Source organism: Phyllobates terribilis, unplaced genomic scaffold, assembly GCF_046119375.1.
Source record: "Phyllobates terribilis strain yellow unplaced genomic scaffold, ASM4611937v1 Scaffold_7__3_contigs__length_470593459, whole genome shotgun sequence".
Taxonomy (NCBI): Eukaryota; Metazoa; Chordata; class Amphibia; order Anura; family Dendrobatidae; genus Phyllobates; species Phyllobates terribilis.
In genome coordinates this window covers 436,004,152-436,032,047 of record NW_027362767.1, presented here as the reverse complement: position 1 = coordinate 436,032,047, position 27,896 = coordinate 436,004,152, and the positions used below count along the sequence as shown (strand labels likewise).

Sequence of the window (27,896 nt, the reverse complement as noted above, 5' to 3'; positions counted from 1 at the left end):
TGCTGTGCTGCTAAGGAAACTGAACTATTTGTCACTGGAGCCTGTTGCTCATAAGACTTAACTTGCACTGGCTGTGCGGCTTCTTATTAAATGCTACTGTTCTACCGTTTATGAGGACTCTTGTCAAGTGTGTCTGGTGTGTATGTAAGTACCTGGATAAGAATGAAGTGATTAACCAGAGTCAGCATGGGTTTGTAACTAACAAATCATGTCAGACTAACTTAATTTCCTTCTATGACAGAATCACTGACTGGGTGGATCAGGGAAATGCTGTAGATATAGTATATCTTGACTTCAGCAAAGCATTTGACAAAGTATCTCACACCATCCTTAATGAAAAAATGATCAAGTATGCAATGGACCAGGCAACTGTTAGGTGGATTCATAACTGGCTTAGTGATCGGACTCAAAGGGTGGTTGTAAATGGCTTCACATCCAGCTGGATGAATGTCTCAAGTGGGGTACCACAGGGCTCCGTCCTGGGACCTGTATTGTTCAACATCTTTATCAATGATTTAGATGAAGGAATTGAGGGTAAACTGATTAAATTTGCTGATGACACAAAGCTAGGAGGGATAGCTAATACTAGAGAAGAGAGAGAGAGGATTCAAAAAGACCTAAATAAACTGGAGCAGTGGGCAGCAACCAACAGAATGGTTTTTAACAGGGAAAAATGCAAAGTACTACATCTGGGCAATAAAAATGAAAAAAGCATATACAGAATGGGAGGAATAGAGCTAAGCAACAGTACATGTGAAAAAGACTTAGGTATACTAATAGATCATAGACTGAACATGAGTCAACAGTGTGATGCAGCAGCAAAAAAGGCAAATACAATTCTGGGATGTATTAACAGAAGCATACAGTCTAGATCACGTGAAGTCATTATCGGTCTTTACTCCTCTTTGGTCAGACCTCATCTGGAATACTGTGTACAGTTTTGGGCACCACATTTTAAAAAAGACATAGACAAACTGGAGCAAGTTCAGAGAAGAGCGACCAGAATGGTGACTGGTCTGCAAACCATGTCCTATGAGGAACGGTTGCAGGATTTGGGAATGTTTAGCTTGCAAAAAAGAAGACTGAGAGGAGACTTAATAGCTGTCTACAAATATGTCAAGGGCTGTCACATTGTAGAAGGATCATCTTTATTCTCATTTGCACAAGGAAAGACTAGAAGCAATGGGATGAAACTAAATGGGAGGAGACACAGATTAGATATTAGAAAAAACTTTTTGACAGTTAGGGTGATTAATGAGTGGAACAGGCGGCCACGAGAGGTGGTGAGTTCCCCTTCAATGGACGTCTTCAAACAGAGGCTGGACAGACATCTGTCTGAGATGATTTAGTGACTCCTGCTTTGAGCAGGGGGTTGGACCAGATGACCCAGGAGGTCCCTTCCAACTCTACCATTCTATGATTCTATGATTCTATGGTCAGCAAGTGAAACAACCTACATGTCTGTGTCTGAGGGTCAATACCCCTGTGTGCCTGAGAGAAGCAGCAGCACATGGTCTATGGTCGCCCTGAGTAACGGTTCCCCCAGGATTCCAAAGAATTCATGTAACCTGTCTCGCCCCTATCTGAACCTAGCGGCGTGCGTGTAACATTGGTGACCCATACGGGGTGTCCTGAGCGGGAATTAACGTGTAGAGGGAGAAGAGGAAAAGTGTCTGGAAAAACACAGCAGCACAGCACCTCAACTTAACTCTGCTACACCTGTTAAAGGGGACCAGCCCTAAAGAAAACTCACTAGCAGCAATGGATGTGGAAATACAAATGGACAGAATTAGTGAGCTGCTTCTTCAGTTAACCTGTGAAGAATTGAGAACAGTAGCAGAACATATAAAGATGTCAGAAGAACAGATTTCTAAAGCACACATCTGCAGGCAGCTGTTAGCTGCCATTAATGCAAAAATGGATGAGCTGGGGGAGAAAGAAGCTGAAGACATCATGGGGAGATTCCTCCAGGAACTAACACAGTTTCTAACCAGGTTGAAGTTGGAGGATGGAGGGGCGGCACCAATTACCAAAAGCGGGAAACTCTGTCGACAAACTGAACTACAGGAATTGAAAGAGCAATTCAAAGCCCTAACAACAGCCCTGCAGGAATTGGCCAAAACCTCTGAACGGGTGACAGACTCAGACAGGACCTTTAACCTGCTCGGGTTAGATAAATCAGGGAGACAGTCCTCTCTAACACCACAAATCATCATAAGGAAATAATTCAAGATCCTGGGACAGATTGGAGAGTGTGAACAGAAAGAGAAACTGTCTTATATCAACTTGTTGCACCAGATCGATGCAGGCTTACAGAAAGGCTACCAGCCAGATGAGATCATTGAGGGGGTGGTGAAAGCGATCAGCCCAGGACTGAACCTCCGGAGTATGCTAGAAATGAAGAGTCAACTGAACCACAGCTGAAGATGATTTTGAAAGGGCACTATAAAGAAGAGTTCCACTGACTCATTAACCTCTCACAGAAAAATAATGAATCACCCCAAAGTTTCTTGTTCAGAGCAATTGAACTGAAGGATAGGCTGTTGTTTGCATCTAGAGATGTAGAAGTGGAGGAGAAGTTTGATGCTGGACTAGTTCAGAAGAAGTTCTTGAGATCATTGGGAACGGGATTAATCAGCTAACACGACACGGCGACACGGAGGAGCCCCAGAAGCAAATCCAAATCTCACCAAACCCCAGAACGGCGCATGAGGTAAAATGGCTGCGTCAGTACTATCCCCAAGTGTGTTCCCGTCTACAACAGCTGCAAGAGAGACAGGGGCATCAGTTACTTAATGCCCAGTGCGGAGGTCAAACGATGTACAGTACAGACCAAAAGTTTGGACACACCTTCTCATTTAAAGATTCTTCTGTATTTTCATGACTATGAAAATTGTACATTCACACTGAAGGCATCAAAACTATGAATTAGCACATGTGGAATTATATACTTAACAAAAAAGTGTGAAACAACTGAAAATATGTCTCATATTCTAGGTTCTTCAAAGTAGCCACCTTTTGCTTTGATGACTGCTTTGCACACTCTTGGCATTCTCTTGATGAGCTTCAAGAGGTAGTCAATCATCATACCTGCAAACCAAATGGTGGGGGTGAGTTGTGGAGTCCGGGTAGAACCGGGAAGAAAAGTACAGAAAGACTGTTCGTGCCAAAAGACTCCTCAGAACTTCCAGAAGGCCTAGTTCAAGGTGAGACTGTGCTTACGATTCCTACTGGTGGGTTTGCTCGAGTGATAGTACCGGTGATTAATACTACGAAACAAAAAATTAGACTGGAACCAAAGACTGTGTTAGGTTACATTAAAACCGTTAAAATGGTATATCCAGCCAGTGTGAGACCCACCCTGGGGTCTACAGTGAATTCAGTCTTCCCACTAAGGAACAGGAGTTTCCCAGGGGAGGAAATTGCACGACCCACCTCGGGGTCCTGGGATCCCCCAGTACCCCTGGAACACTTGTGTGCTGAAGATATAGCGATAGCAAAACAGATGCTGAGAGAAGAGTGTCATGCGTTCTCTACAGATGACACTTATATAGGCTGTATCCCGTTGTTGCAATTGAAAATCAAATTGAAAGACACGACCCCAGTAACCAGAAGTTACATGTCTGTGCCAAAACCATTACACCGTGAAGTGAAAGAATATTTACAAGATCTAATCACCAGAGGTTGGGTCCAAAAGTCAGTCGTCTTATTCCTCTCCTATTGTCTGTGCTAGGAAGAAGGGTGGTACGTTGAGACTCTGTTGTGATTACTAGGAACTAAACCGAAAGTCAGCACCTGATCGACACCCGATACCAAAGATCCAAGATATGCTGGATAGCTTATCAGGAAGCACCTGGTTCTCTGTCCTCGATCAGGGTAAGGCACACCACCAAGGGTTTGTCGAAGAGTCCAGTAGACCCTTGACAGCATTCATCACACCGTGGGGGTTATATGAGTGGATCCGCATACTGTTTGGGCTCAGTTCAGATGCAGCAGAATTCCAGAGGAGCATGGAGACATGTTTAGAAGGATTGAGGAACGATATCTGCCAGCCGTACTTTCATGACAATGTGGTACACAGCAAAACTTTCCGGGAGCATGTTGAACACGTGAGGTCTGTATTACAACGGTATCAACAACACTGAGTTAAGTTTACCCCAAAGAAGTGTGAACTGTTCAAAAGGCAAGTCCGATTTCTAGGGAAAATTGTGTCCAGAGAAGGATATACCATGGACCCAGCAGAAATCGCTCCGGTTCTGGCCTTAAAAGACAAGCGGCCCTCTACCGTTGGGGAGTTGAGGCAGATATTAGGATTACTCTCCTACTATCGCACTTACATTCGGAACTTCTCCAGGATTGCCGCCCCACTATACCTCCTCTTGGGGGGGACGACAGAGACGACAACACCCATAGAGAAAAAGAAGAACGCAGGTAGGATCGGGCTTAAAAGAAACAACGCCGTTTCGTCCTAACAGCCCATTCTCTGGACAGCATACCACCAGGAGGTATTGGAAGAACTAGTAGACTACCTGGTAAAACCACCCATCTTGTGATATTCTGATTTCAATTTACCATCTGTTCTTCATTGTGACGCTTCTCAAGTTGGACTGGGAGCTGCCCTGTATCAGCATCAAGATGGAAAATTGAGAGTCATCGGTTACGGTTCTAGAACATTGACAGATGCCGAGAAGAATTACTATCTACATTCCGGAAAATTGGAGTTCCTGGCATTGAAATGGGCTACCTGTCAACGATTTAGAGATTATCTCTACTACAGCAAAGAGTTTGAGGTATACACTGACAACAACCCTTTGACCTATGTCCTTACTACAGCCAAACTGAATGCAACGGGTCAGAGATGGGTCGCTGAACTAGCTGACTTCAATTTCAGCATCAAGTACAGGCCAGGAAAATGCAATGCGGATGCTGACGGATTGTCAAGAATGCCACTAGAGCCTGAGGAGTTCATGCAAGAATGCTCAGAGGAAGTCAGTCTGGAAGCAATTGAGGGCTCTACCCAAGCAGTACAAGCTTATGAGGAAGAAGACACACCATTGTGGTGTCCGTTGACGGTGAAAACCATCATAAAAGCGGGAGAACAAAATCACCCCCAGTCTATTCAACAACTACCAAAAGGGAAAATCCATAGAGCACAACGGGAAGATCAGATAATTGGTAGAATACTACTTTATGTGGACCAAAATTGGTTTCCAAGTAAACGAGAGAGAGACAATGAGTCACCAGCAGTATCTGTTTTAATTAAAGAATGGACGAAGCTCTACCTCAGTGAAGGCGGTATCCTGTATCGTAAAGGAGGACAAAACCAGCAGTTGGTACTACCCAGAGTATTCCGTAGGTTGGTTTTCAAAGAACTCCGTGAAAACATGGGACACCTGGGAGTGGAAAGGACAACCAACTTGATCTGTGAACGTTTCTTCTGGCCATACATGCAGAGAGATATTGAGAGGCACGTGACCAGGGAGTGTGGGTGTCTGAAAGATAAACGTCCCAGCACATCAACCCCGGCACCTATGGGCAACATCCAAGCTACGTATCCATTTGAGATGGTTACTGTCTGTCTGGAGCCGAAGAGAAGGGTGGTGTGTGTGTTCTGTATCTCACAGAAGTGCCCGTGAAACTGAAAAGGATTCAAGTCAGGAATGAAGCTAAGCACAGGTCAGGTAGAGTTCCTGAACTAGCAGTGCAGAGTATTGTCAAGCAGGAAGATAAGGACTGTAAGAAATGGTGTCACAGGGATCATCTCCCTCAGCAAACCCTCCCCCCTCCTCCATCTCACTGTGCTGTAAAGAATGCTGTGTTCATTAATGTGCCTTTGCATTAGAACTGTGCTGTTCTGTACTACTAGGAAGACTATGACCTGCTGTGCTGCTAAGGAAACTGTACTGTTTGTCACTGGAGCCTGTTGATTATAAGACTTAACTTGCACTGGCTGTGTGGCTTCTGAGAGAAGTTGCAGCACATGGTCTATGGTCGCCCTGAGTAACGGTTCCCCAGGATTCCAAAGAATTCATGCAACCTGTCTCGCCCCTATCTGAATCTAGCGGCGTGCGTGTAACAACAAGCCTCCGTGCGCCCAAAGTCATGCCCCCGCCATAGTCGCCAGACTTACGCCATAATCCCAGACAGATGGAAGATTTCCGCTGTCAGATAAGCCAGATAGCTGTACAGAAAGACAAACAGTGGCTCCATAACGCGGATGTGCTCCGTAAATCGTGTCGTAAAGGCCGCCAAAAACCCAAATATCAGGCCAACCAGAGTCCCACCGATGCCAACCACAAAGATATTGCCAATTCCAATAAAGATGTCACTTGGCAGGATGTCCTCCATGACATCGAAGGCTTTGAAAAGTTTATACAGGACCTGAAGAAAAATGTAACACTCATGTTTATGAATGTGAATTGTTATGGTAAATATTTATACTTTGCTTTGATTGTTATTTAGGCAATTCATATATCTTTCATAATTTAATATTATTTAAATTAGCTTCATAAGTGTTATTTCTAAAAGCAATAACAAAGGGCGTTGTCTCTGATATAGAGGTGTCTTCATGTTAAGTTTTCTTTGTTAGAGAAGGCAAATTCTAGATACATGCACTTCTGAAGGACAACCTTGTTATTCCCAATTAAAATACTTTCTTTCCTCAATTAAAATATCTGCTCCCCTTTTCATATCTCTGTGGTTGTAATAAAGACTTGTGACTGGGCATCTGAAAGTCAGCCAAGCCGGTACACTGACACTGACTGTGTGCTCTTGTCTCCGATCGATCGACTCTCTGATTTGATCAAATCTGGCAAAAGTGTGAAATCTTTTGAGTTTCTCATAAAGATTTTCACTGAGGTTTCCACATCAGTATATTGGTGCCGCACAGTGCCCAGATAATCAGTGCCCACCACACCACTATAAACATCCACTTATTGTATACAGTGCACATACAGTACAGACCAAAAGTTTGGACACACCTTCTCATTTAAAGAGTTTTCTGTATTTTCATGACTATGAAAATTGTACATTCACACTGAAGGCATCAAAACTATGAATTACCACATGTGGAATTATATACTTAGCAAAAAAGTGTGAAATAACTGAAAATATGTCTTATATTCTAGGTTCTTCAAAGTAGCCACCTTTTGCTTTGATGACTGCTTTGCACACTCTTGGCATTCTCTTGATGAGCTTCAAGAGGTAGTCACCGGAAATGGTCTTCCAACAATCTTGAAGGCGTTCCCAGAGATGCTTAGCACTTGTTGGCCCTTTTGCCTTCACTGTGCGGTCCAGCTCACCCCAAACCATCACACCTCCTCCTCCATGCTTCACGGTGGGAACCAGGCATGTAGAGTCCATCCGTTCACCTTTTCTGCGTCGCACAAAGACACGGTGGTTGGAACCAAAGATCTCAAATTCGGACTCATCAGACCAAAGCACAGATTTCCACTGGTCTAATGTCCATTCCTTGTGTTCTTTAGCCCAAACAAGTCTCTTCTGCTTGTTGCCTGTCCTTAGCAGTGGTTTCCTAGCAGCTATTTAACCATGAAGGCCTGCTGCACAAAGTCTCCTCTTAACAGTTGTTGAAGAGATGTGTCTGCTGGTGGAACTCTGTGTGGCATTGACCTGGTCTCTAATCTGAGCTGCTTGTAACCTGAAATTTCTGAGGCTGGTGACTCGGATAAACTTATCCTCAGAAGCAGAGGTGACTCTTGGTCTTCCTTTCCTGGGGCATCCTCATGTGAGCCCGTTTCTTTGTAGCACTTGATGGTTTTTGCAACTGCACTTGGGGACACTTTCAAAGTTTTCCCAATTTTTCTGACTGACTGACCTTCATTTCTTAAAGTAATGATGGCCACTCGTTTTTCTTTACTTAGCTGCTTTTTTCTTGCCATTATACAAATTCTAACAGTCTATTCAGTAGGACTATCAGCTTTGTATCCACCAGACTTCTGCACAACACAACTGATGGTCCCAACCCCATTTATAAGGCAAGAAATCCCACTTATTAAACCTGACAGGGCACACCTGTGAAGTGAAAACCATTTCCGGTGACTACCTCTTGAAGCTCATCAAGAGAATGCCAAGAGTGTGCAAAGCAGTCATCAAAGCAAAAGGTGGCTACTTTGAAGAACCTAGAATATAAGACATATTTTCAGTTGTTTCACACTTTTTTGTTAAGTATATAATTCCACATGTGTTAATTCATAGTTTTGATGCCTTCAGTGTGAATGTACAATGTTCATAGTCATGAAAATACAGAAAAATCTTTAAAGAGAAGGTGTGTCCAAACTTTTGGTCTGTACTGCATATTCAGTGCCCACCACACCACTATATACATCCACTTATTATATACAGTGCCCAGATAATCAGTGCCCACCACACCACTATATACATCCACTTATTATATACAGTGCCCAGATAATCAGTGCCCACCACACCACTATATACGTCCACTTATTGTATACAGTGCCCAGATAATCAGTGCCCACCACACCACTATATACATCCACTTATTGTATACAGTGCCCAGATAATCAGTGCCCACCACACCACTATATATATCCACTTATTGTATACAGTGCCCAGATAATCAGTGCCCACCACACCACTATATACATCCACTTATTGTATACAGTGCACATATATTCAGTGCCCACCGCACCACTATATACATCCACTTATTGTATACAGTGCCCAGATAATCAGTGCCCACCACACCACTATATACATCCACTTATTATATACAGTGCCCAGATAATCAGTGCCCACCACACCACTATATACATCCACTTATTGTATACAGTGCCCAGATAATCAGTGCCCACCACACCACTATATACATCCACTTATTGTATACAGTGCACATATATTCAGTGCCCACCACACCACTATATACATCCACTTATTATATACAGTGCCCAGATAATCAGTGCCCACCACACCACTATATACGTCCACTTATTGTATACAGTGCCCAGATAATCAGTGCCCACCGCACCACTATATACATCCACTTATTGTATACAGTGCCCAGATAATCAGTGCCCACCACACCACTATATACATCCACTTATTATATACAGTGCCCAGATAATCAGTGCCCACCACACCACTATATACGTCCACTTATTGTATACAGTGCCCAGATAATCAGTGCCCACCACACCACTATATACATCCATTTATTATATACAGTGCCCAGATAATCAGTGCCCACCACACCACTATATACATCCATTTATTATATACAGTGCCCAGATAATCAGTGCCCACCACACCACTATATACGTCCACTTATTGTATACAGTGCCCAGATAATCAGTGCCCACCACACCACTATATACATCCACTTATTGTATACAGTGCCCAGATAATCAGTGCCCACCACACCACTATATACATCCACTTATTATATACAGTGCCCAGATAATCAGTGCCCACCACACCACTATATACGTCCACTTATTGTATACAGTGCACATATATTCAGTGCCCACCGCACCACTATATACATCCACTTATTGTATACAGTGCCCAGATAATCAGTGCCCACCGCACCACTATATACATCCACTTATTATATACAGTGCCCAGATAATCAGTGCCCTCACTGTTTATACTCTGTTATATTGCACTTAATTAATGGACACAGTGCAAAAATAGTTGATAGAGTGGACAGTGCCGTACATTACCCAGATTCAAGGTGCAGGCTTCATTGCTCTGAGTACTACTATAGTCTTTTCATAGGGGCCAAGAGACCTTTTGTACCCGCCTAGACTCTGGAGAAAGGTGCGATGTTAACCCCCTGCAGCCCCTATAATAACACCACAGTGCACACGACAGAAGGGATACCTGTGGCCCTAAAGTGCTCCGCCCAACTTCCCAGGTCTATGATGTTGCCCACTGAGTGCATTACCAGCTGCGCTCATTCCCCATCCTCCATGTACAATTATATTATCAGACAAAATTGCATAACACATCTAGGATCAGTGGCATTCAACTAATAGCGGCAGACCACATGGCCACTATGAAGCCATGAGGTGGAACCCCAGTGACGGCACCGCCCCCCAGCCCCATCGCCGGCGTCACAATGTCAACTGTCTCTGTCTTTTAAGTTGGAGCTGCGCCCTTCTACGGGTAAAGCCGTCATCCGTCTACTCCATTTTTTATTTCTTTTTTTAAGGGAGGGGGCAACTATGACTTCTGCAATGGGGTCCCATGATTTCTACGTCTGCCCCTTTCTGGGATCAGATAATGCACAACAATGTAACGCAGAAATGACCAGCGGCTTCCGACACAAGAAAGGATATTAATGGTGTAAATTCCTGCCCAGCGGCGGAGAGCCGGAGATTATACCGATATTATAGCCTGCAGAAAACCCTGGGGGCCACAACCTGCATTGCCTGTATACCAGAATGGGGGACACATATACCAGGATGGGAGACATATATACCAGGATGGGGGACATATATACCAGGATGGGGGTCATATATACCAGGATGAGAAACATAAATACCAAGATGGGAGAGATATATACCAGGATGCGGGTCATACAGTATATACCAGGTTTGGGGTCATATATACCTGGATGGGAGACATATATACCAGAATAGGGGACACATATACCAGGATGGGGGACATATATACCAGGATGGGGAACATATATATCAGGATGGGAGACATATATACCAGGATGCGGGACATATATACCAGGATGGGGGTCATATATATCAAGATGATAAACATAAATACCAGGATGGGAGACATATATACCAGGATAAGTCACAAAGGTCACATAAATATACTTCCTGAGTTCACAATATAACGCACAAAAAGCTCAAGCTCAAGTGGCCCAGCTTCAAAAGGAAGATGGATAAAATTTGAAGATAAAAAATAAATTTTATTTCCAATGTTTAAAATCAACAAATAATTAAAAATAATTTAAAAACAGAGACCTTCGGGTTCCATCCATCAACATCATGCATAGATAACAGGAAGCACAGCTTCTGAAATAAATACAAAATAATTGTATAACATGGTCCCATGCAATATCAAATCGTCCTATATCAGCCAAAAGTAGCCAGGTAAATACACCCAAAACTGCAGACTAAATGACAATACTGGACTCGGTTACTAATCTCAGACATAAAGGTGCAAAGTGCATATATCAGGGAAATCCCTTATTATGAGTAGAGACAGCTGGATGTGGATAAACAGATATAAGTAGATAAGTAGTGAATCAAAACCGGACTAGAGGATATATGTATTAACTCACATGCGGAGGGAAGGAACCTACCCCGACGACGCCGTTTCGGAAACTGCTTCTTCCAAGGGGGCGTGTATACATGTGCAGACTGTCTAGTTTAAATATGGTAGAAATCAGCTGTTTAAGAGGAATGGTTGATGGGGTAATGCGGCGCGTGCGCTTACTACTCGGACTCCCGTTTAAAATCAAAGTGACTTCCGGTGTATAGCGCTTGACACGCATGCGGTGGAACGCATTGGTGTCTATTGCGCATAGCCGGAAGTCGAACGGGTCCTTTCGTGCGCACGCGCACTCTCCATCACGGAATCCCCATAGAGAGGTGGCGGGGTTGGAGGGAGGCGTGTCTATCGGGACATTGCGGTAATGACTGTTATGTCTGAACAAAAGGCAAGAAAAAGGAGGGGGGAAAAAGGCATATTAATGAAACAATATAAAAATGAGGTGAAAATATGAAGGGATAAGAGAAGTTGGTGTGATAGGGGCAAAAATGTAAAAAAAAACATATATGATAGTATAAGAACATATATTAACAATAATACATGAAGTGAAATGATAATGTAAGTGATAAAATGAGACTTGAGAAGGAACCATAGATCAATGGTGTAGCATCGGCGTCTCTGCCCCGTTCTAGGCAGAGACGCCGTCCCACTCACCTCCCCGCTCCTGGCGCGGCGTCCTCCAGCGCTGCTCTCCCCGCTGCTTCCGGCACGCGCTCCTTCCCCGGCAGTGTGCTTAGGGCGCGCGCGCGCTCCCCCTCTCTTAAAGGGACCGCGCGCGCCGTCCTAAGGAGTCCCCGGCCAATTGCCGGAGGACCTTCCATATAAAAGGCACCTCCTCCAAAATGGAGGTGCCCGAGCAATGTTGTAGCACTGTTCACTACTCTGCTTCAGCCCTCAGGTCCCGTTGCCAGTTACCTGCCAGATACCTGCCAGATTCCTGCCAGTCTGCTGTCTAATTCCTGCCTGATATCCTGCTACCTGCCTGCTAGCCTGAGGTCCGACGGTCTGCCTTCCAACTTCTGTCAGTCTGTCTAAGGACCAGCTTGCCCGCTCACCTGGGAGCGCACATCTTCTACCTGCCTGCTTGCCTGAGGTCCGACGGTCTGCCTTCCAACTCCTGTCAGTCTGTCTAAGGACCAGCTTGCCCGCTCACCTGGGAGCGCTCATCTGCTGCCTGTCTGCTAGCCTACCAGGAGGCTCTGCCGTCACGTGCTGTGACCACCCGCCTGTCCAGAGACTCCTGCCCGCTCACCTGGGAGCGCTCATCTGCTACCTGTCTGTTGGTCTTCCTAGAGGCTCCGCCGTCACATGCTGTGACCACCCGATTATCCAGAGACTCTCGCCTGCTCACCTGGGAGCTCACGTCTATCATCTGCCGCCACAGGTCGTACCTATCCTTTACCCAGAGACTGCCCCGGTCACTTGCCGTGACCTCCTGCCCGTTCATCCAGAGACTGCCCCGGTCACTTGCCGTGACCTCCTGCCCGTTCATCCAGAGACTGCCCCGGTCACTTGCCGTGACCTCCTGCCCGTTCATCCAGAGACTGCCCCGGTCACTTGCCGTGACCTCCTGTCCGTTCATTCAGAGACTGTCCCAGTCACCTGCTGTGACTGCCTGCCCGTCTACCCTGGTCGCCACCCGCTCCCTTACAAGGACCGCCCCCTTGTATAGTAGCTCAGAGGTTCCGCCTCCCAGACCCGTTACAGTTTGCTCGGGCCATGGAACCCGGTGGCACCCAAGCTCCCTCGCTCTCGGACCTGTGTCATGAACTGTCCCGTCAGAGGTCCCAACAGGAGTCCATCCTGGGTCACCTGCGGAATGTCAATTCTCGCCTGGACACTCTGACTGCTCTGCCTGCAACCACCGCCAGTGCCATGACTCGCAATCCTGCAGCTCCACTGCCCACTAATAACATGGTATCCTACCCCGGACCCCGGCTTTCTGCACCTCCTCGTTTCGGAGGCGACTCCGCCCAGGCTCGGGGCTTCATAAATCAGTGCACCCTGCACTTTGAACTCCTGTCTCACCAGTTTAACTCCGACCGGGCCAAAATTGCCTTCATCATGTCCCATCTCACCGGAGAGGCCCTGGCCTGGCTAAATCCTCTATGGGAGAGAGGAGACCCCCTGGTGTCCGACTTGCCTGCCTTTCTCACGGCTTTCCGGAAAGTCTTCGACGAACCCGGACGGAAGACCTCATCCGCATCATCTCTGCTACGCCTCCGTCAGGGAAGTCTCACCGTGGGCCAATATGCCATACGGTTCCGTACCCTTGCCTCGGAGCTGGCCTGGGATATTGACGCTCTGGTTTCCGTCTTCTGGGAGGGTCTGTCCGGCCGTATTAAAGATGAACTTGCTGGTCGGGACATTCCTACCACTCTCGATGACCTAATAACTCTTGCCACCCGGATTGACCTGCGGTTCCAGGAGCGTGCCAAAGAGGTCACCCGTGAGAGGAGGTTTCCACGTCTAGCTCCTACTTTTCAGAAACCCGTCACTCCCTCCGTCTCTCCTCAGCTACACTCTCCTGAGCCTATGCAGGTCGACCAGACCAAGATGGTCGGTTCTCGCCAAGAATTTCGCCGAGCCAAGGGAAGCTGTTTCTATTGTGGCAGTATGAAGCACTTCATCCGTTCCTGCCCGGAAAAGCCGGGAAACGCCAGTGTCTAGGACCACTCGGAGAGGTCGTCCTAGACAAAAGTAAGCCCTCTCCGTCTCTGACCTTACCGGTCTCTATTGCTTGGGGAGAAAACCGTCTCTTTGAACTCGCCCATCTGGATTCTGGAGCTGCTGGAAACCTCATCTCCCAGTCTCTGGTAGAGAGATACCATATTCCCACCAAGTCCCTGGCTGAACCATTGTCAGTCGCCTCCGTGGATGGAAGACTTCTCTCGGAGACCATCCTGCTCGTCACCGAACCCATAATCCTGCAGGTGGGAATGCTGCACTCTGAGGAGATCTCATTCCATGTGCTGTCCGGACTTTCTCACTCCCTGTTGCTAGGTCTACCTTGGCTCCAGACACATGAACCCGTATTGAACTGGCGGTCCGGTGAAGTGCTCCGATGGGGTCCTGACTGCCATAGGACCTGCCTGGTCCCGGTCCGTCCACTTCGCCCTCAGCCTACTCCAGCTAACTTACCTGGTCTCCCGGCTCCCTACTGGCCCTATGCGGACGTCTTCGGTAAGAAGGAAGCTGAGACGTTGCCACCCCATAGGCCATACGATTGCCCGATCGACCTGGTACCTGGTACCACTCCTCCCCGTGGGCGTATCTACCCGTTGTCTGCAGCCGAGACCCGAGCCATGTCTGAGTACATTGAAGAGAATCTGGCTAGGGGATTTATCCGAAAATCTACCTCCCCGGCTGGAGCCGGATTCTTCTTTGTCAAAAAGAAAGACGGCTCGCTACGTCCCTGTATTGACTACAGAGGACTCAATCTCATCACGGTAAAAAACAAATATCCCCTGCCACTCATCTCCGAATTGTTTGACCGTCTCAAGGGCGCCAGGATCTTCTCCAAGCTGGATCTACGAGGAGCGTATAATCTGGTCCGTATCCGTCAAGGAGACGAGTGGAAGACGGCATTCAATACCCGGGACGGTCACTACGAATACCTTGTGATGCCCTTCGGTCTCTGTAATGCTCCCGCGGTCTTTCAGGAACTAGTCAACGACATCTTCCGTGACCTCCTGTACTCCTGCGTAGTGGTATACCTGGACGATATCTTGGTCTTCTCTCCGGATCTCCCCACACACCGGAGGGATGTTCGTCAGGTCCTGCTTAGGCTTCGGCAGAACCACCTTTACGCCAAATACGAGAAGTGCCTCTTCGATCAGACCTCCCTTCCGTTCTTGGGCTATGTCATCTCCCAAACAGGTCTGCAAATGGATCCCGAGAAGCTCTCTTCCGTTCTAAAATGGCCTCGTCCTGAAGGTTTGAAGGCGATACAGCGATTCCTGGGCTTCGCTAATTATTATCGTCTTTTCATCCCTCACTTCTCGTCTCGGACTGCTCCCATATCTGCACTTACCCGTAAGGGGGCTAACCCCAGGACATGGTCGCCTGAAGCCGAGGAGGCCTTCCTTTCCCTAAAGAAAGCCTTCGCCTCTGCTCCCGTCCTGCACCGTCCGGACTGTAATAAACAATTCTACCTGGAGGTTGATGCCTCCTCCTCCGGAGCCGGAGCGGTGCTCACCCAGAAGTCTTCTACCGGGAGAATGGTAACGTGCGGCTTCTTCTCCAAAATCTTCTCCTCGTCGGAGCGCAACTACTCCATTGGAGACCGGGAATTGCTAGCCATCAAATTGGCACTGGGAGAGTGGCGCTATCTGCTTGAAGGGGCTCTCTACCCGGTAATTATCTACACGGATCACAAAAACCTGGCATATCTCCAAAATGCCCAGAGACTCAATCCTCGCCAGGCCCGGTGGTCGTTGTTTTTTGCCCGCTTCGACTTCATTCTTCATTTCCGTCCGGCGGACAAGAACGTCAAAGCTGATGCCTTGTCCCGGTCCTTCCTGTCCTCCGATCAAGAGGAGGAACCTACGCACATCATCGACTCCTCCAAGGTGATGAATGTGGCCCCCTTGGATCTGACTCGTCTTCCACCCGGTAAGACGTTCGTAGCTATGCCAGATCGGGAGAGGGTTCTTCGCTGGGGACATTCTTCTAAACTAGCTGGCCATGCTGGCCAAAAGAAGACCTTCCAACTTATTACCCGGCATTACTGGTGGCCTACCCTGCGTAAGGACGTGGTAGACTTCGTCGCGGCCTGTTCATCCTGTGCCCGTAACAAAGTTCCCCGACATCTACCTGCCGGCCATCTCCTGCCCCTTCCCGTACCTGCTGCTCCTTGGCAACACATCGCTATGGACTTTATCACCGACCTTCCAGTTTCTGCCGGTTGTACTGTAATTTGGGTTGTCGCTGACCGTTTTTCTAAGATGGCCCATTTCATTCCCCTGCCTGGTCTTCCGTCTGCACCCGAGCTGGCTAAAGACTTTATCCGCCACATCTTCCGTCTCCATGGTCTGCCCCTCCACATCGTGTCGGATCGTGGGGTTCAGTTCACCTCTCGCTTCTGGAGAGCCACATGTAAGCTGCTGGACATTACCCTGGATTTCTCCTCCGCTTACCACCCTTAGTCCAATGGTCAAGTGGAGCGGATCAATCAGATCTTGTCCAGCTACCTCCGGCACTTCGTTGATGCTCACCACTCGGACTGGGTGGATCTCCTACCATGGGCCGAGTTCTCTTATAACAACCATGAGAGCGAGTCCTCTTCCAAATCCCCGTTCTTTATAGTCGGTGGCCAACATCCCCGGATTCCACTTCCTGTCTCCGTTTCTGTGGACAACCCTGCTGCGGAGTCTCTTGTCAGCGAATTTTCTACTATTTGGGAGAGCACCAGGTCCGCTCTTCTTCTCTCCTCTGAGCGGATGAAGAGATATGCTGATAAGAGACGTCTGGATCCGCCCCAATTCCGTCCAGGAGACAAGGTTTGGCTCTCATCCAAACATATGCGGCTCAAAGTACCCTCCTACAAGTTGGGTCCTCGATTCATCGGCCCCTTCGAAGTCCTCAGGCAAATTAACCCTGTGGCCTACAAATTAAAACTCCCGGCCACCCTACGGATCCCCAACTCCTTCCACGTATCTCTCCTCAAACCCGTTGTCTTTAACTTTTTTTCCAAAAATCCAGGTGCCCCTCCTGCTCCGGTTTCCGCTGATGACATCTTTGAGGTAGAGAGTATTCTGGCCTCCAAGAGGGTAAGAGGAAAAACCTTTTTTCTGGTAGATTGGAAGGGGTTTGGTCCTGAGGAGAGAACTTGGGAACCCAGGGAGAACATCAACGCCCCGCTTCTCCTTGAGAAATTTCTTTCTGGCCAAAAAAAAGAGGGGGCCTAAAGGGGGGGGGGGTACTGTAGCATCGGCGTCTCTGCCCCGTTCTAGGCAGAGACGCCGTCCCTCTCACCTCCCCGCTCCTGGCGCGGCGTCCTCCAGCGCTGCTCTCCCCGCTGCTTCCGGCACGCGCTCCTTCCCCGGCAGTGTGCTTAGGGCGCGCGCGCTCCCCCTCTCCTAAAGGGACCGCGCGCGCCGTCCTAAGGAGTCCCCGGCCAATTGCCGGAGGACCTTCCATATAAAAGGCACCTCCTCCAAAATGGAGGTGCCCGAGCAAAGTTGTAGCACTGTCCACTACTCTGCTTCAGCCCTCAGGTCCCGTTGCCAGTTACCTGCCAGATACCTGCCAGATTCCTGCCAGTCTGCTGTCTAATTCCTGCCTGATATCCTGCTACCTGCCTGCTAGCCTGAGGTCCGACGGTCTGCCTTCCAACTTCTGTCAGTCTGTCTAAGGACCAGCTTGCCCGCTCACCTGGGAACGCTCATCTGCTGCCTGTCTGCTAGCCTACCAGGAGGCTCTGCCGTCACGTGCTGTGACCACCCGCCTGTCCAGAGACTCCTGCCCGCTCACCTGGGAGCACTCATCTGCTACCTGTCTGTTGGTCTTCCTGGAGGCTCCGCCGTCACATGCTGTGACCACCCGATTATCCAGAGACTCTCGCCTGCTCACCTGGGAGCTCACGTCTATCATCTGCCGCCACAGGTCGTACCTATCCTTTACCCAGAGACTGCCCCGGTCACTTGCCGTGACCTCCTGCCCGTTCATCCAGAGACTGCCCCGGTCACTTGCCGTGACCTCCTGCTCGTTCATCCAGAGACTGCCCCGGTCACTTGCCGTGACCTCCTGCCCGTTCATCCAGAGACTGCCCCGGTCACTTGCCGTGACCTCCTGTCCGTTCATTCAGAGACTGTCCCAGTCACCTGCTGTGACCTCCTGCCCGTCTTCCCTGGTCGCCACCCGCTCCCTTACAAGGACCGCCCCCTTGTATAGTAGCTCAGAGGTTCCGCCTCCCAGTCCCGTTACAAATGGTATATAATGGTAATAAAAAGTAAAAAGAAAAATAATATTGTAGTGATGGGCAAAAGAAAATACAGTGCAAAATAGTTAGAATTATCATAATACAAGATAAATTACAAAGACCAAAATGTGAATCATAGAAAATACATTATAATTCTGAATTTCAGTGTTTTCTTGTCCTTTGTCTTCATATTCATGAAGGAACAGGAACACGGTGTTGCGGTGACTGAAGTTTTTTCTTCCCAAGTTCCTGTTCCTTCACGAATATGAAGACAAAGGACAAGAAAACACTGAAATTCAGAATTATAATGTATTTTCTATGATTCACATTTTGGTCTTTGTAATTTATCTTGTATTATGATAATTCTAACTATTTTGCACTGTATTTTCTTTTGCCCATCACTACAATATTATTTTTCTTTTTACTTTTTATTACCATTATATACCATTGATCTATGGTTCCTTCTCAAGTCTCATTTTATCACTTACATTATCATTTCACTTCATGTATTATTGTTAATATATGTTCTTATACTATCATATATGGGTTTTTTTACATTTTTGCCCCTATCACACCAACTTCTCTTATCCCTTCATATTTTCACCTCATTTTTATATTGTTTCATTAATATGCCTTTTTCCCCCCTCCTTTTTCTTGCCTTTTGTTCAGACATAACAGTCATTACCGCAATGTCCCGATAGACACGCCTCCCTCCAACCCCGCCACCTCTCTATGGGGATTCCGTGATGGAGAGTGCGCGTGCGCACGAAAGGACCCGTTCGACTTCCGGCTATGCGCAATAGACACCAATGCGTTCCACCGCATGCGTGTCAAGCGCTATACACCGGAAGTCACTTTGATTTTAAACGGGAGTCCGAGTAGTAAGCGCACGCGCCGCATTACCCCATCAACCATTCCTCTTAAACAGCTGATTTCTACCATATTTAAACTAGACAGTCTGCACATGTATACACGCCCCCTTGGAAGAAGCAGTTTCCGAAACGGCGTCGTCGGGGTAGGTTCCTTCCCTCCTCATGTGAGTTAATACATATATCCTCTAGTCCGGTTTTGATTCACTACTTATCTACTTATATCTGTTTATCCACATCCAGCTGTCTCTACTCATAATAAGGGATTTCCCTGATATATGCACTTTGCACCTTTATGTCTGAGATTAGTAACCGAGTCCAGTATTGTCATTTAGTCTGCAGTTTTGGGTGTATTTACCTGGCTACTTTTGGCTGATATAGGACGATTTGATATTGCATGGGACCATGTTATACAATTATTTTGTATTTATTTCAGAAGCTGTGCTTCCTGTTATCTATGCATGATGTTGATGGATGGAACCCGAAGGTCTCTGTTTTTAAATTATTTTTAATTATTTGTTGATTTTAAACATTGGAAATAAAATTTATTTTTTATCTTCAAATTTTACCCATCTTCCTTTTGAAGCTGGGCCACTTGAGCTTGAGCTTTTAGTGCGTTATATATACCAGGATGTGGGTCATATATACCAGGATGGGGGTCATATATACCAGGATGGGAGACATATATACCAGAATGGGGGACACATATACCAGGATGGGAGACATATATATCAGGATGGGGGCCATATATACCAGGATGGGGGACATATATATCAGGATGGAGGACATATATATCAGGATGGAGGACATATATATCAGGATGGAGGACACATATTACAGGATGGGGGGCATAAATTCCAGGATGGGAAACATATATACCAGGATGGGGGACATATATACCAAGATGAGAAACATATATACCCGGATGGGGGACATGTATACCAGGATATGGGTCATATATACCAAGATGGGAAACATTTATACCTGGGTGAGGGACATATATACCAGGATGGGGGACATATATACCAGGGTGAGGGACATATATACCAGGATGGGGATCATATATACCAGGATGGGAGACATATATGCCAGGATGGGAGACATATATACCAGGATGGGGACACATATACCAAGATGGGAGACATACTATATATACCAAAATGGGGGACACATACACCAGGATGGGAGACACATATACTAGAATGGGGAACATATATACCAAGATGGGAGACATATATACCAGGATGGGGGACATATATACCAGGATGGTGGACATATATATCAGGATGGGGGACATATATACCAGGATGGGGGATATATATACCAGGATGGGGATCATATATACCAGGATGGGAGACATATATGCCAGGATGGGAGACATATATACCAGGATGGGGACACATATACCAAGATGGGAGACATACTATATATACCAAAATGGGGGACACATACACCAGGATGGGAGACACATATACTAGGATGGGGGACATATATACCAAGATGGGAGACATATATACCAGGATGGGGGACATATATACCAGGATGGTGGACATATATATCAGGATGGGGGACATATATATCAGGATAGGGGACATATATACCAGGATGGGAGACATATATACCAGGATGCGGGTCATATATACCAGGTTTGGGGTCATATATACCAGGATGGGAGACATACAGTACAGACCAAAAGTTTGGACACACCTTCTCAGTTAAAGATTTTTCTGTATTTTCATGACTATGAAAATTGTACATTCACACTGAAGGCATCAAAACTATGAATTAACACATGTGGAATTATATACTTAACAAAAAAGTGTGAAACAACTGAAAATATGTCTTATATTCTAGGTTCTTCAAAGTAGCCACCTTTTGCTTTGATGACTGCTTTGCACACTCTTGGCATTCTCTTGATGAGCTTCAAGAGGTAGTCACCGGAAAAGGTTTTCACTTCACAGGTGTGCCCTGTCAGGTTTAATAAATGGGATTTCTTGCCTTATAAATGGGGTTGTGACCATCAGTTGTGTTGTGCAGAAGTCAGGTGGATACACAGCTGATAGTCCTACTGAATAGACTGTTAGAATTTGTATTATGGCAAGAAAAAAGCAGCTAAGTAAAGAAAATCGAGTGGCCATCATTACTTTAAGAAATGAAGGTCAGTCAGTCCGAAAAATTGGGAAAACTTTGAAAGTGTCCCCAAGTGCAGTTGCAAAAACCGTCAGTCGCTACAAAGAAACTTGCTCACATGAGGACAGCCCCAGGAAAGGAAGACCAAGAGTCACCTCTGCTTCTGAGGATAAGTTTATCCGAGTCACCAGCCTCAGAAATCGCAGGTTAACAGCAGCTCAGATTAGAGACCAGGTCAATGCCACACAGAGTTCTAGCAGCAGACACATCTCTTCAACAACTGTTAAGAGGAGACTTTGTGCAGCCGGCCTTCATGGTAAAATAGCTGCTAGGAAACCACTGCTAAGGACAGGCAACAAGCAGAAGAGACTTGTTTGGGCTAAAGAACACAAGGAATGGACATTAGACCAGTGGAAATCTGTGCTTTGGTCTGATGAGTCCAAATTTGAGATCTTTGGTTCCAACCACCGTGTCTTTGTGCGACGCAGAAAAGGTGAACGGATGGACTCTACATGCCTGGTTCCCACCGTGAAGCATGGAGGAGGAGGTGTGATGGTGTGGGGGGGCTTTGCTGGTGACACTGTTGGGGATTTATTCAAAATTGAAGGCATACTGAACCAGCATGGCTACCACAGCATCTTGCAGCGGCATGCTATTCCATCCGGTTTGCGTTTAGTTGGACTATCATTTATTTTTCAACAGGACAATGACCCCAAACACACCTCCAGGCTGTGTAAGGGCTATTTGACCAAGAAGGAGAGTGATGGGGGTCTACGCCAGATGACCTGGCCTCCACAGTCACCAGACCTGAACCCAATCGAGATGGTTTGGGGTGAGCTGGACCGCAGAGTGAAGGCAAAAGGGCCAACAAGTGCTAAGCATCTCTGGGAACTCCTTCAAGATTGTTGGAAGACCATTTCCGGTGACTACCTCTTGAAGCTCATCAAGAGAATGCCAAGAGTGTGCAAAGCAGTCACCAAAGCAAAAGGTGGCTACTTTGAAGACCCTAGAATATAAGACATATTTTCAGTTGTTTCACACTTTTTTGTTAAGTATATAATTCCACATGTGTTAATTCATAGTTTTGATGCCTTCAGTGTGAATGTACAATGTTCATAGTCATGAAAATACAGAAAAATCTTTAAATTAGAAGGTGTGTCCAAACTTTTGGTCTGTACTGTATATACCAGGATGGGGGTCATATATACCAGGATGGGAGACATATATACTGGATGGGAGACATATATACCAGTATGAGCCCAGGATGGGGCACATTACTACATAATGAGGGAGGGGAAACACATACATCCTTGTAGGCTTTAGAAAGCGACAAGAGCCGATACGCCTGACCAACATGCAAGGGGGAGGGGGGTCAGGACCAAATTTTGCACCGGGGCCCATCCCTATCGGATTCTAGTTATGCCGCTGGTTCTATACATCTACAAGTGCTTCTCACTAAATTAGAATATCATCAAAAAGTTAATTTATTTTAGTTCTTCAATACAAAAAGTGAACCTCATATATTATATATAGTCATTACATACAGAGTGATCTATTTCAAGTGTTTATTTCTGTTAATGTTGTTGATTATGGCTTAAAGCCAATGAAAACACAAAAGTCATTATCTCAGTAAATTAGAATAATTAATAAAAAACACCTGCAAAGGCTTCCTAAGCATTTAAAAATGTTCCTTAGTCTGTTTCAGTAGGCTCCACAATCATTGGGAAGACTGCTGACTTGACAGATGTCCAGAAGGCAGTCACTGACACACTCCACAAGGTCCAGAGTCTGGAGGAAGAGTGGAGAGGCCACAATCCAAGCTGCTGGAGGTCTAGTGTGAAGTCTCCACAATCAGTGATGGTTTGGGGGCCATGTCATCTGCTGGTGGAGGTCCACTGTGTTTTATCAAGACCAAAGTCAGCGCAGCCGTCTACCAGGACATTTTACAGCACTTCATGCTTCCCTCTGCCGACAAGCTTTATGGAGATGGAGATGTCATTCTCCGGCAGGACTTGGCCCCTGTCCACACGGCCACAAGTACCAATACCTGGTTTACACACAACAGGATCACTGTGCTTGATTGACAGCAAACTCGCCTGACCTTAACCCCATAGAGGATCTATTATAGAGAATCTATGGGGTATTGTCAAGAGGAAGATGAGAGACCCCAGACCCAACAATGCAGACGAGCTGAAGGCGGCTATCAAAGCCACCTGGGCTTCCATAACCCCTCAGCAGCCACAGGCTGATCCCTCCATGCCACAGGCTGATCCCTCCATGCCACAGGCTGATCCCTCCATGCCACATTGCCGCATTGATGCAGTAATTGATGCACAAGGAGCCGACCAAGTATTGAGGCATTTACTGAGCAGACATTTCAGTAGGACATTTCGGATTTTAAAAACATTTTTCAAGCTGTTGTTATAAAGTATTCTAATTTACTGAGATAATGGCTTTTGTGTTTTCATTGGCTGTAAGCCATAATCATCAACATTAACAGAAATAAACACGTGAAATAGATCCCTCTGTGTGTAATGACTCTATATAATAGATCCCTCTGTGTGTAATGACTCTATATAATAGATCCCTCTGTGTGTAATGACTCTATATAATAGATCCCTCTGTGTGTAATGACTCTATATAATAGATCCCTCTGTGTGTAATGACTCTATATAATAGATCCCTCTGAGTGTAATGACTCTATATAATAGATCACTCTGTGTGTAATGACTCTATATAATAGATCCCTCTGTGTGTAATGACTCTATATAATAGATCCCTCTGCGTGTAATGACTCTATATAATAGATCCCTCTGCGTGTAATGACTCTATATAATAGATCCCTCTGCGTGTAATGACTCTATATAATAGATCCCTCTGCGTGTAATGACTCTATATAATAGATCCCTCTGCGTGTAATGACTCTATATAATAGATCCCTCTGTGTGTAATGACTCTATATAATAGATCCCTCTGTGTGTAATGACTCTATATAATAGATCCCTCTGTGTGTAATGACTCTATATAATAGATCCCTCTGCGTGTAATGACTCTATATAATAGATCATTCTGCGTGTAATGACTCTATATAATAGATCCCTCTATGTGTAATGACTCTATATAATTGATCCTTCTGTGTGTAATGACTCTATATAATAGATCCCTCTGTGTGTAATGACTCTATATAATAGATCCCTCTGTGTGTAATGACTATATATAATAGATCCCTCTGTGTGTAATGACTCTATATAATAGATCCCTCTGTGTGTAATGACTCTATATAATAGATCCCTCTGTGTGTAATGACTCTATATAATAGATCCCTCTGTGTGTAATGACTCTATATAATAGATCCCTCTGTGTGTAATGACTCTATATAATAGATCCTTCTGTGTGTAATGACTCTATATAATAGATCCCTCTGTGTATAATGACTCTATATAATAGATCCCTCTGTGTATAATGACTCTATATAATAGATCCCTCTGTGTGTAATGACTCTATATAATAGATCCCTCTGTGTGTAATGACTCTATATAATAGATCCCTCTGTGTGTAATGACTCTATATAATAGATCCCTCTGTGTATAATGACTCTATATAATAGATCCCTCTGTGTATAATGACTCTATATAATAGATCCCTCTGTGTGTAATGACTCTATATAATAGATCCCTGTGTGTGTAATGACTCTATATAATAGATCCTTCTGTGTGTAATGACTCTATATAATAGATCCCTCTGTGTATAATGACTCTATATAATAGATCCCTCTGTGTGTAATGACTCTATATAATAGATCCCTGTGTGTGTAATGACTCTATATAATAGATCCCTCTGTGTGTAATTACTCTATATAATATAGGAGCTTCACTTTTTGTATTGAAGAACTGAAATAAAGTAACTTTTTGATGATATTGTAATTTATTGAGAAGCACTTGTATAGTATCAGGTATACAGCCCCCCTGCGGACCTATGTGTTTCATTGTTTTCAGACGGCAGACAATCTGTGTAGTCTGACTTTGCACTTATACATTTTTGCGGATGTCTTCTGCGTTTTACCAACATGAAAAATGTAGGGGAACAGATGCAGGATCTGAATACACAGACTACCGTAAAAACACATAGCTTTGCATAGAAGCTGCAAACACAAAATAAGAGATGATTGTTAATCAAACTTCATTGCAATGTTGCTTTATTTTGTATTCTAGATGCATTGTAGCAATGAATCCTGGAGCCCTGGTGTACCCCGGTCTGGACTCACCACGGACACTGCATCGTTGAGCAGAGATTCTCCAAACACCAAGATATAAAGTTTCTCATTGACATGAATCTCCTCAAACACCGAGAGGACGGCGACCGGATCCACGGCGGCGATCAGGCTCCCGAACCACAGATTGTGCAGCAGAGAGACGTTCTTCAACTCAAACGCCTCCACCTGGCAGATCCCATACAGGGACAGTCCGGTGCCCAAGACGTTCCAGAGGGTCCCCAGGACGGCGTACCACAGGATGGGACCCAGGTTCTCAAAGAAAGGCCGAATGGGGAGAAAGTAGCCGGCGTCCAGGACGATGGGCGGCAGGAGGTAGAGGAAGAAGACGTCGCTCTTCATCACCGGGACCTCTTTATTCACAGTGTAAATGATCCCCCCCATAATGAGGCCCAAAATGATGAGGACGCAGCTCTCCGGGACCACCGTGCGGACTCTGTGAGAGAAATGGAAACCTATAGAAATAGGAGGGACACTAAGTCACCATCGGGGCAGATGAAAGTTGGTTACAATGTATCAGTGCAGCTAGCTGAGATGTTGTTACAATGTATCAGTACTGTTAACTGAGAGTTGTTACAATGTATCAGTGCAGTTACCTGAGGGTTGTTACAATGTATCAGTGCAGTTTGCTTATGTGTTGTTACAATGTATCAGTGCAGTTAGCTGAGAGTTGTTACAATGTGTCAGTGTAGTTAGCTGGTGGGTTGTCACAATGTATCAGTGCAGTTAGCTGATGGGTTGTCACAATGTATTAGTGCAGTCAGCTGGTGGGTTGTCACAATGTATCAGTGCAGTTAACGGCTGGGGTTGTTACAATGTATCAGTACAGCTAGCTGAGATGTTGTTACAATGTATCAGTACAGTTAACTGAGAGTTGCTACAATGTATTAGTGCAGTTAACTGAGGGTTGTTACAATGTATCAGTGCAGTTTGCATATGTGTTGTTACAGTGTATCAGTGCAGTTAGCTGGTGGGTTGTCACAATGTATCAGTGCAGTTAGCTGAGAGTTGTTACAATGTGTCAGTGTAGTTAGATGATGTGTTGTTACAATGTATCAATGCAGTTAGCTGGTGTGATGTCACAATGTATCAGTGCAGTTAGCTGAGGGTTGTTACAATGTATCAGTGCAGTTAGATTGTGTTGTTACAATGTATCAGTGCAGTTAGCTGGTGGGTTGTCACAATGTATCAGTGCAGCTAGCTGAGGGGTTGTTACAATGTATCAGTACAGTTAACTGAGGGTTGTTACAATGTATCAGTGCAGTTAACTGCTGAGGGTTGCTACTATGTATCAGTGCAGTTTGATTATGTGTTGTTACAATGCATCAGTAGGTTTGTATGTGAGTTACATCAGTAGGTTTGTTGCAATGTATCAGCGCAGGTAAGTCCAGGACAGGACAAATCCCGCTGGTTCCCCTCACAGCGGGGCGGACACACCACTGGGACGATCTGCGCATCAGTCCGGGGTGAGGCGGCCACATCCGGCTCCAGAACAGCATCGATCACAGACATATTAGCGGGTGCGTTACGATGAACTGTAGGACTGCAGAGGGCCCATATACGTTTTTGAACAGGCGCCTCTCCTGACTGTATCCGCCCCTGCACACAGGATTATTGTCTCTGACACATTATAACAAACCTGCAGCTGTGATAAATGTTAGATGTAGATAGGATTTCATCCTCTGGTTGTAAATAATGAACTATCTCATTCACTGGAGCAAGCAGAGATCTTACACATGATGATGAGTTATAACAGACTGGAGAATTCAGTGACGGCAGAGATCTGTGACATTACAGTCGTGTCCCAGCTCGGGGCCCTTACTACAGTGGTGACATCAGAAATGTTTAGTGCCATCTTCTCCTCCCCCCGGGACGTCTATGGGCATCACCCCTGGTGAAGAGAAGGACGCAGCCACCTCTTACCAATCTTGGCGAATGAGGCCACTAAAATGCCCAGGGTGATCTCGAAGGGCATCTGCATATGGTGATAGTCCATGGAGAAGATCTTCAACTGGGAGCCATTCCTGGACACATTGCCCACCTCAGGGGGAGACAACGTCTGTCCTTTGCGGCATGCTGAGAGTAGTTGAATGCAGAATACCAGGACAACGACCCCCATCAGCTTCCTCAGGAGAGACATAGCTGAAGTGTCCTCCCCACTCCGGGCTGGGATCAGACTGAGAGGCGAGATCAGCGGTGAAGTGTCCCATATGCAATCCCTGGATCGACTCCAACCTCAGATCTGGAAAATTCCACAAAACGAGTCGTTAATAGAAAACAATTATCTCCTTGGGTTAAGTACACCATGAAGTGAATCAGTCTATGCAGCACTTACAGCAACTATGTGAGGAGAGAGAAGTGTAACCGTGTGCTGCAGAGTTTGGACGGCCCATGTATCCGCTCTTGTTGCACTCCGTATACATCCCGTCTATTT

At 45.9% G+C, this 27,896-nt stretch overlaps 1 protein-coding gene across 1 annotated transcript in view; it reads right to left on the bottom strand.

Moving 5' to 3' along the window:
• LOC141153341 (sodium/hydrogen exchanger 2-like) overlaps nucleotides 1-27,640 on the bottom strand; it is an 86,880-nt gene extending 59,240 nt beyond the window's left edge. Inside the window, exons 1-3 of the mRNA XM_073638056.1 lie at nucleotides 27,386-27,640; nucleotides 25,457-25,917; nucleotides 6,131-6,381 (exon numbers count right to left, since the gene is read on the bottom strand). Of these exons, the coding sequence (XP_073494157.1) occupies nucleotides 6,131-6,381; nucleotides 25,457-25,917; nucleotides 27,386-27,602 (929 nt within the window). The 5' untranslated portion in view covers nucleotides 27,603-27,640. The remainder of the gene's footprint in view (nucleotides 1-6,130; nucleotides 6,382-25,456; nucleotides 25,918-27,385) is intronic.
• Nucleotides 27,641-27,896: the final 256 nt, after the last annotated feature.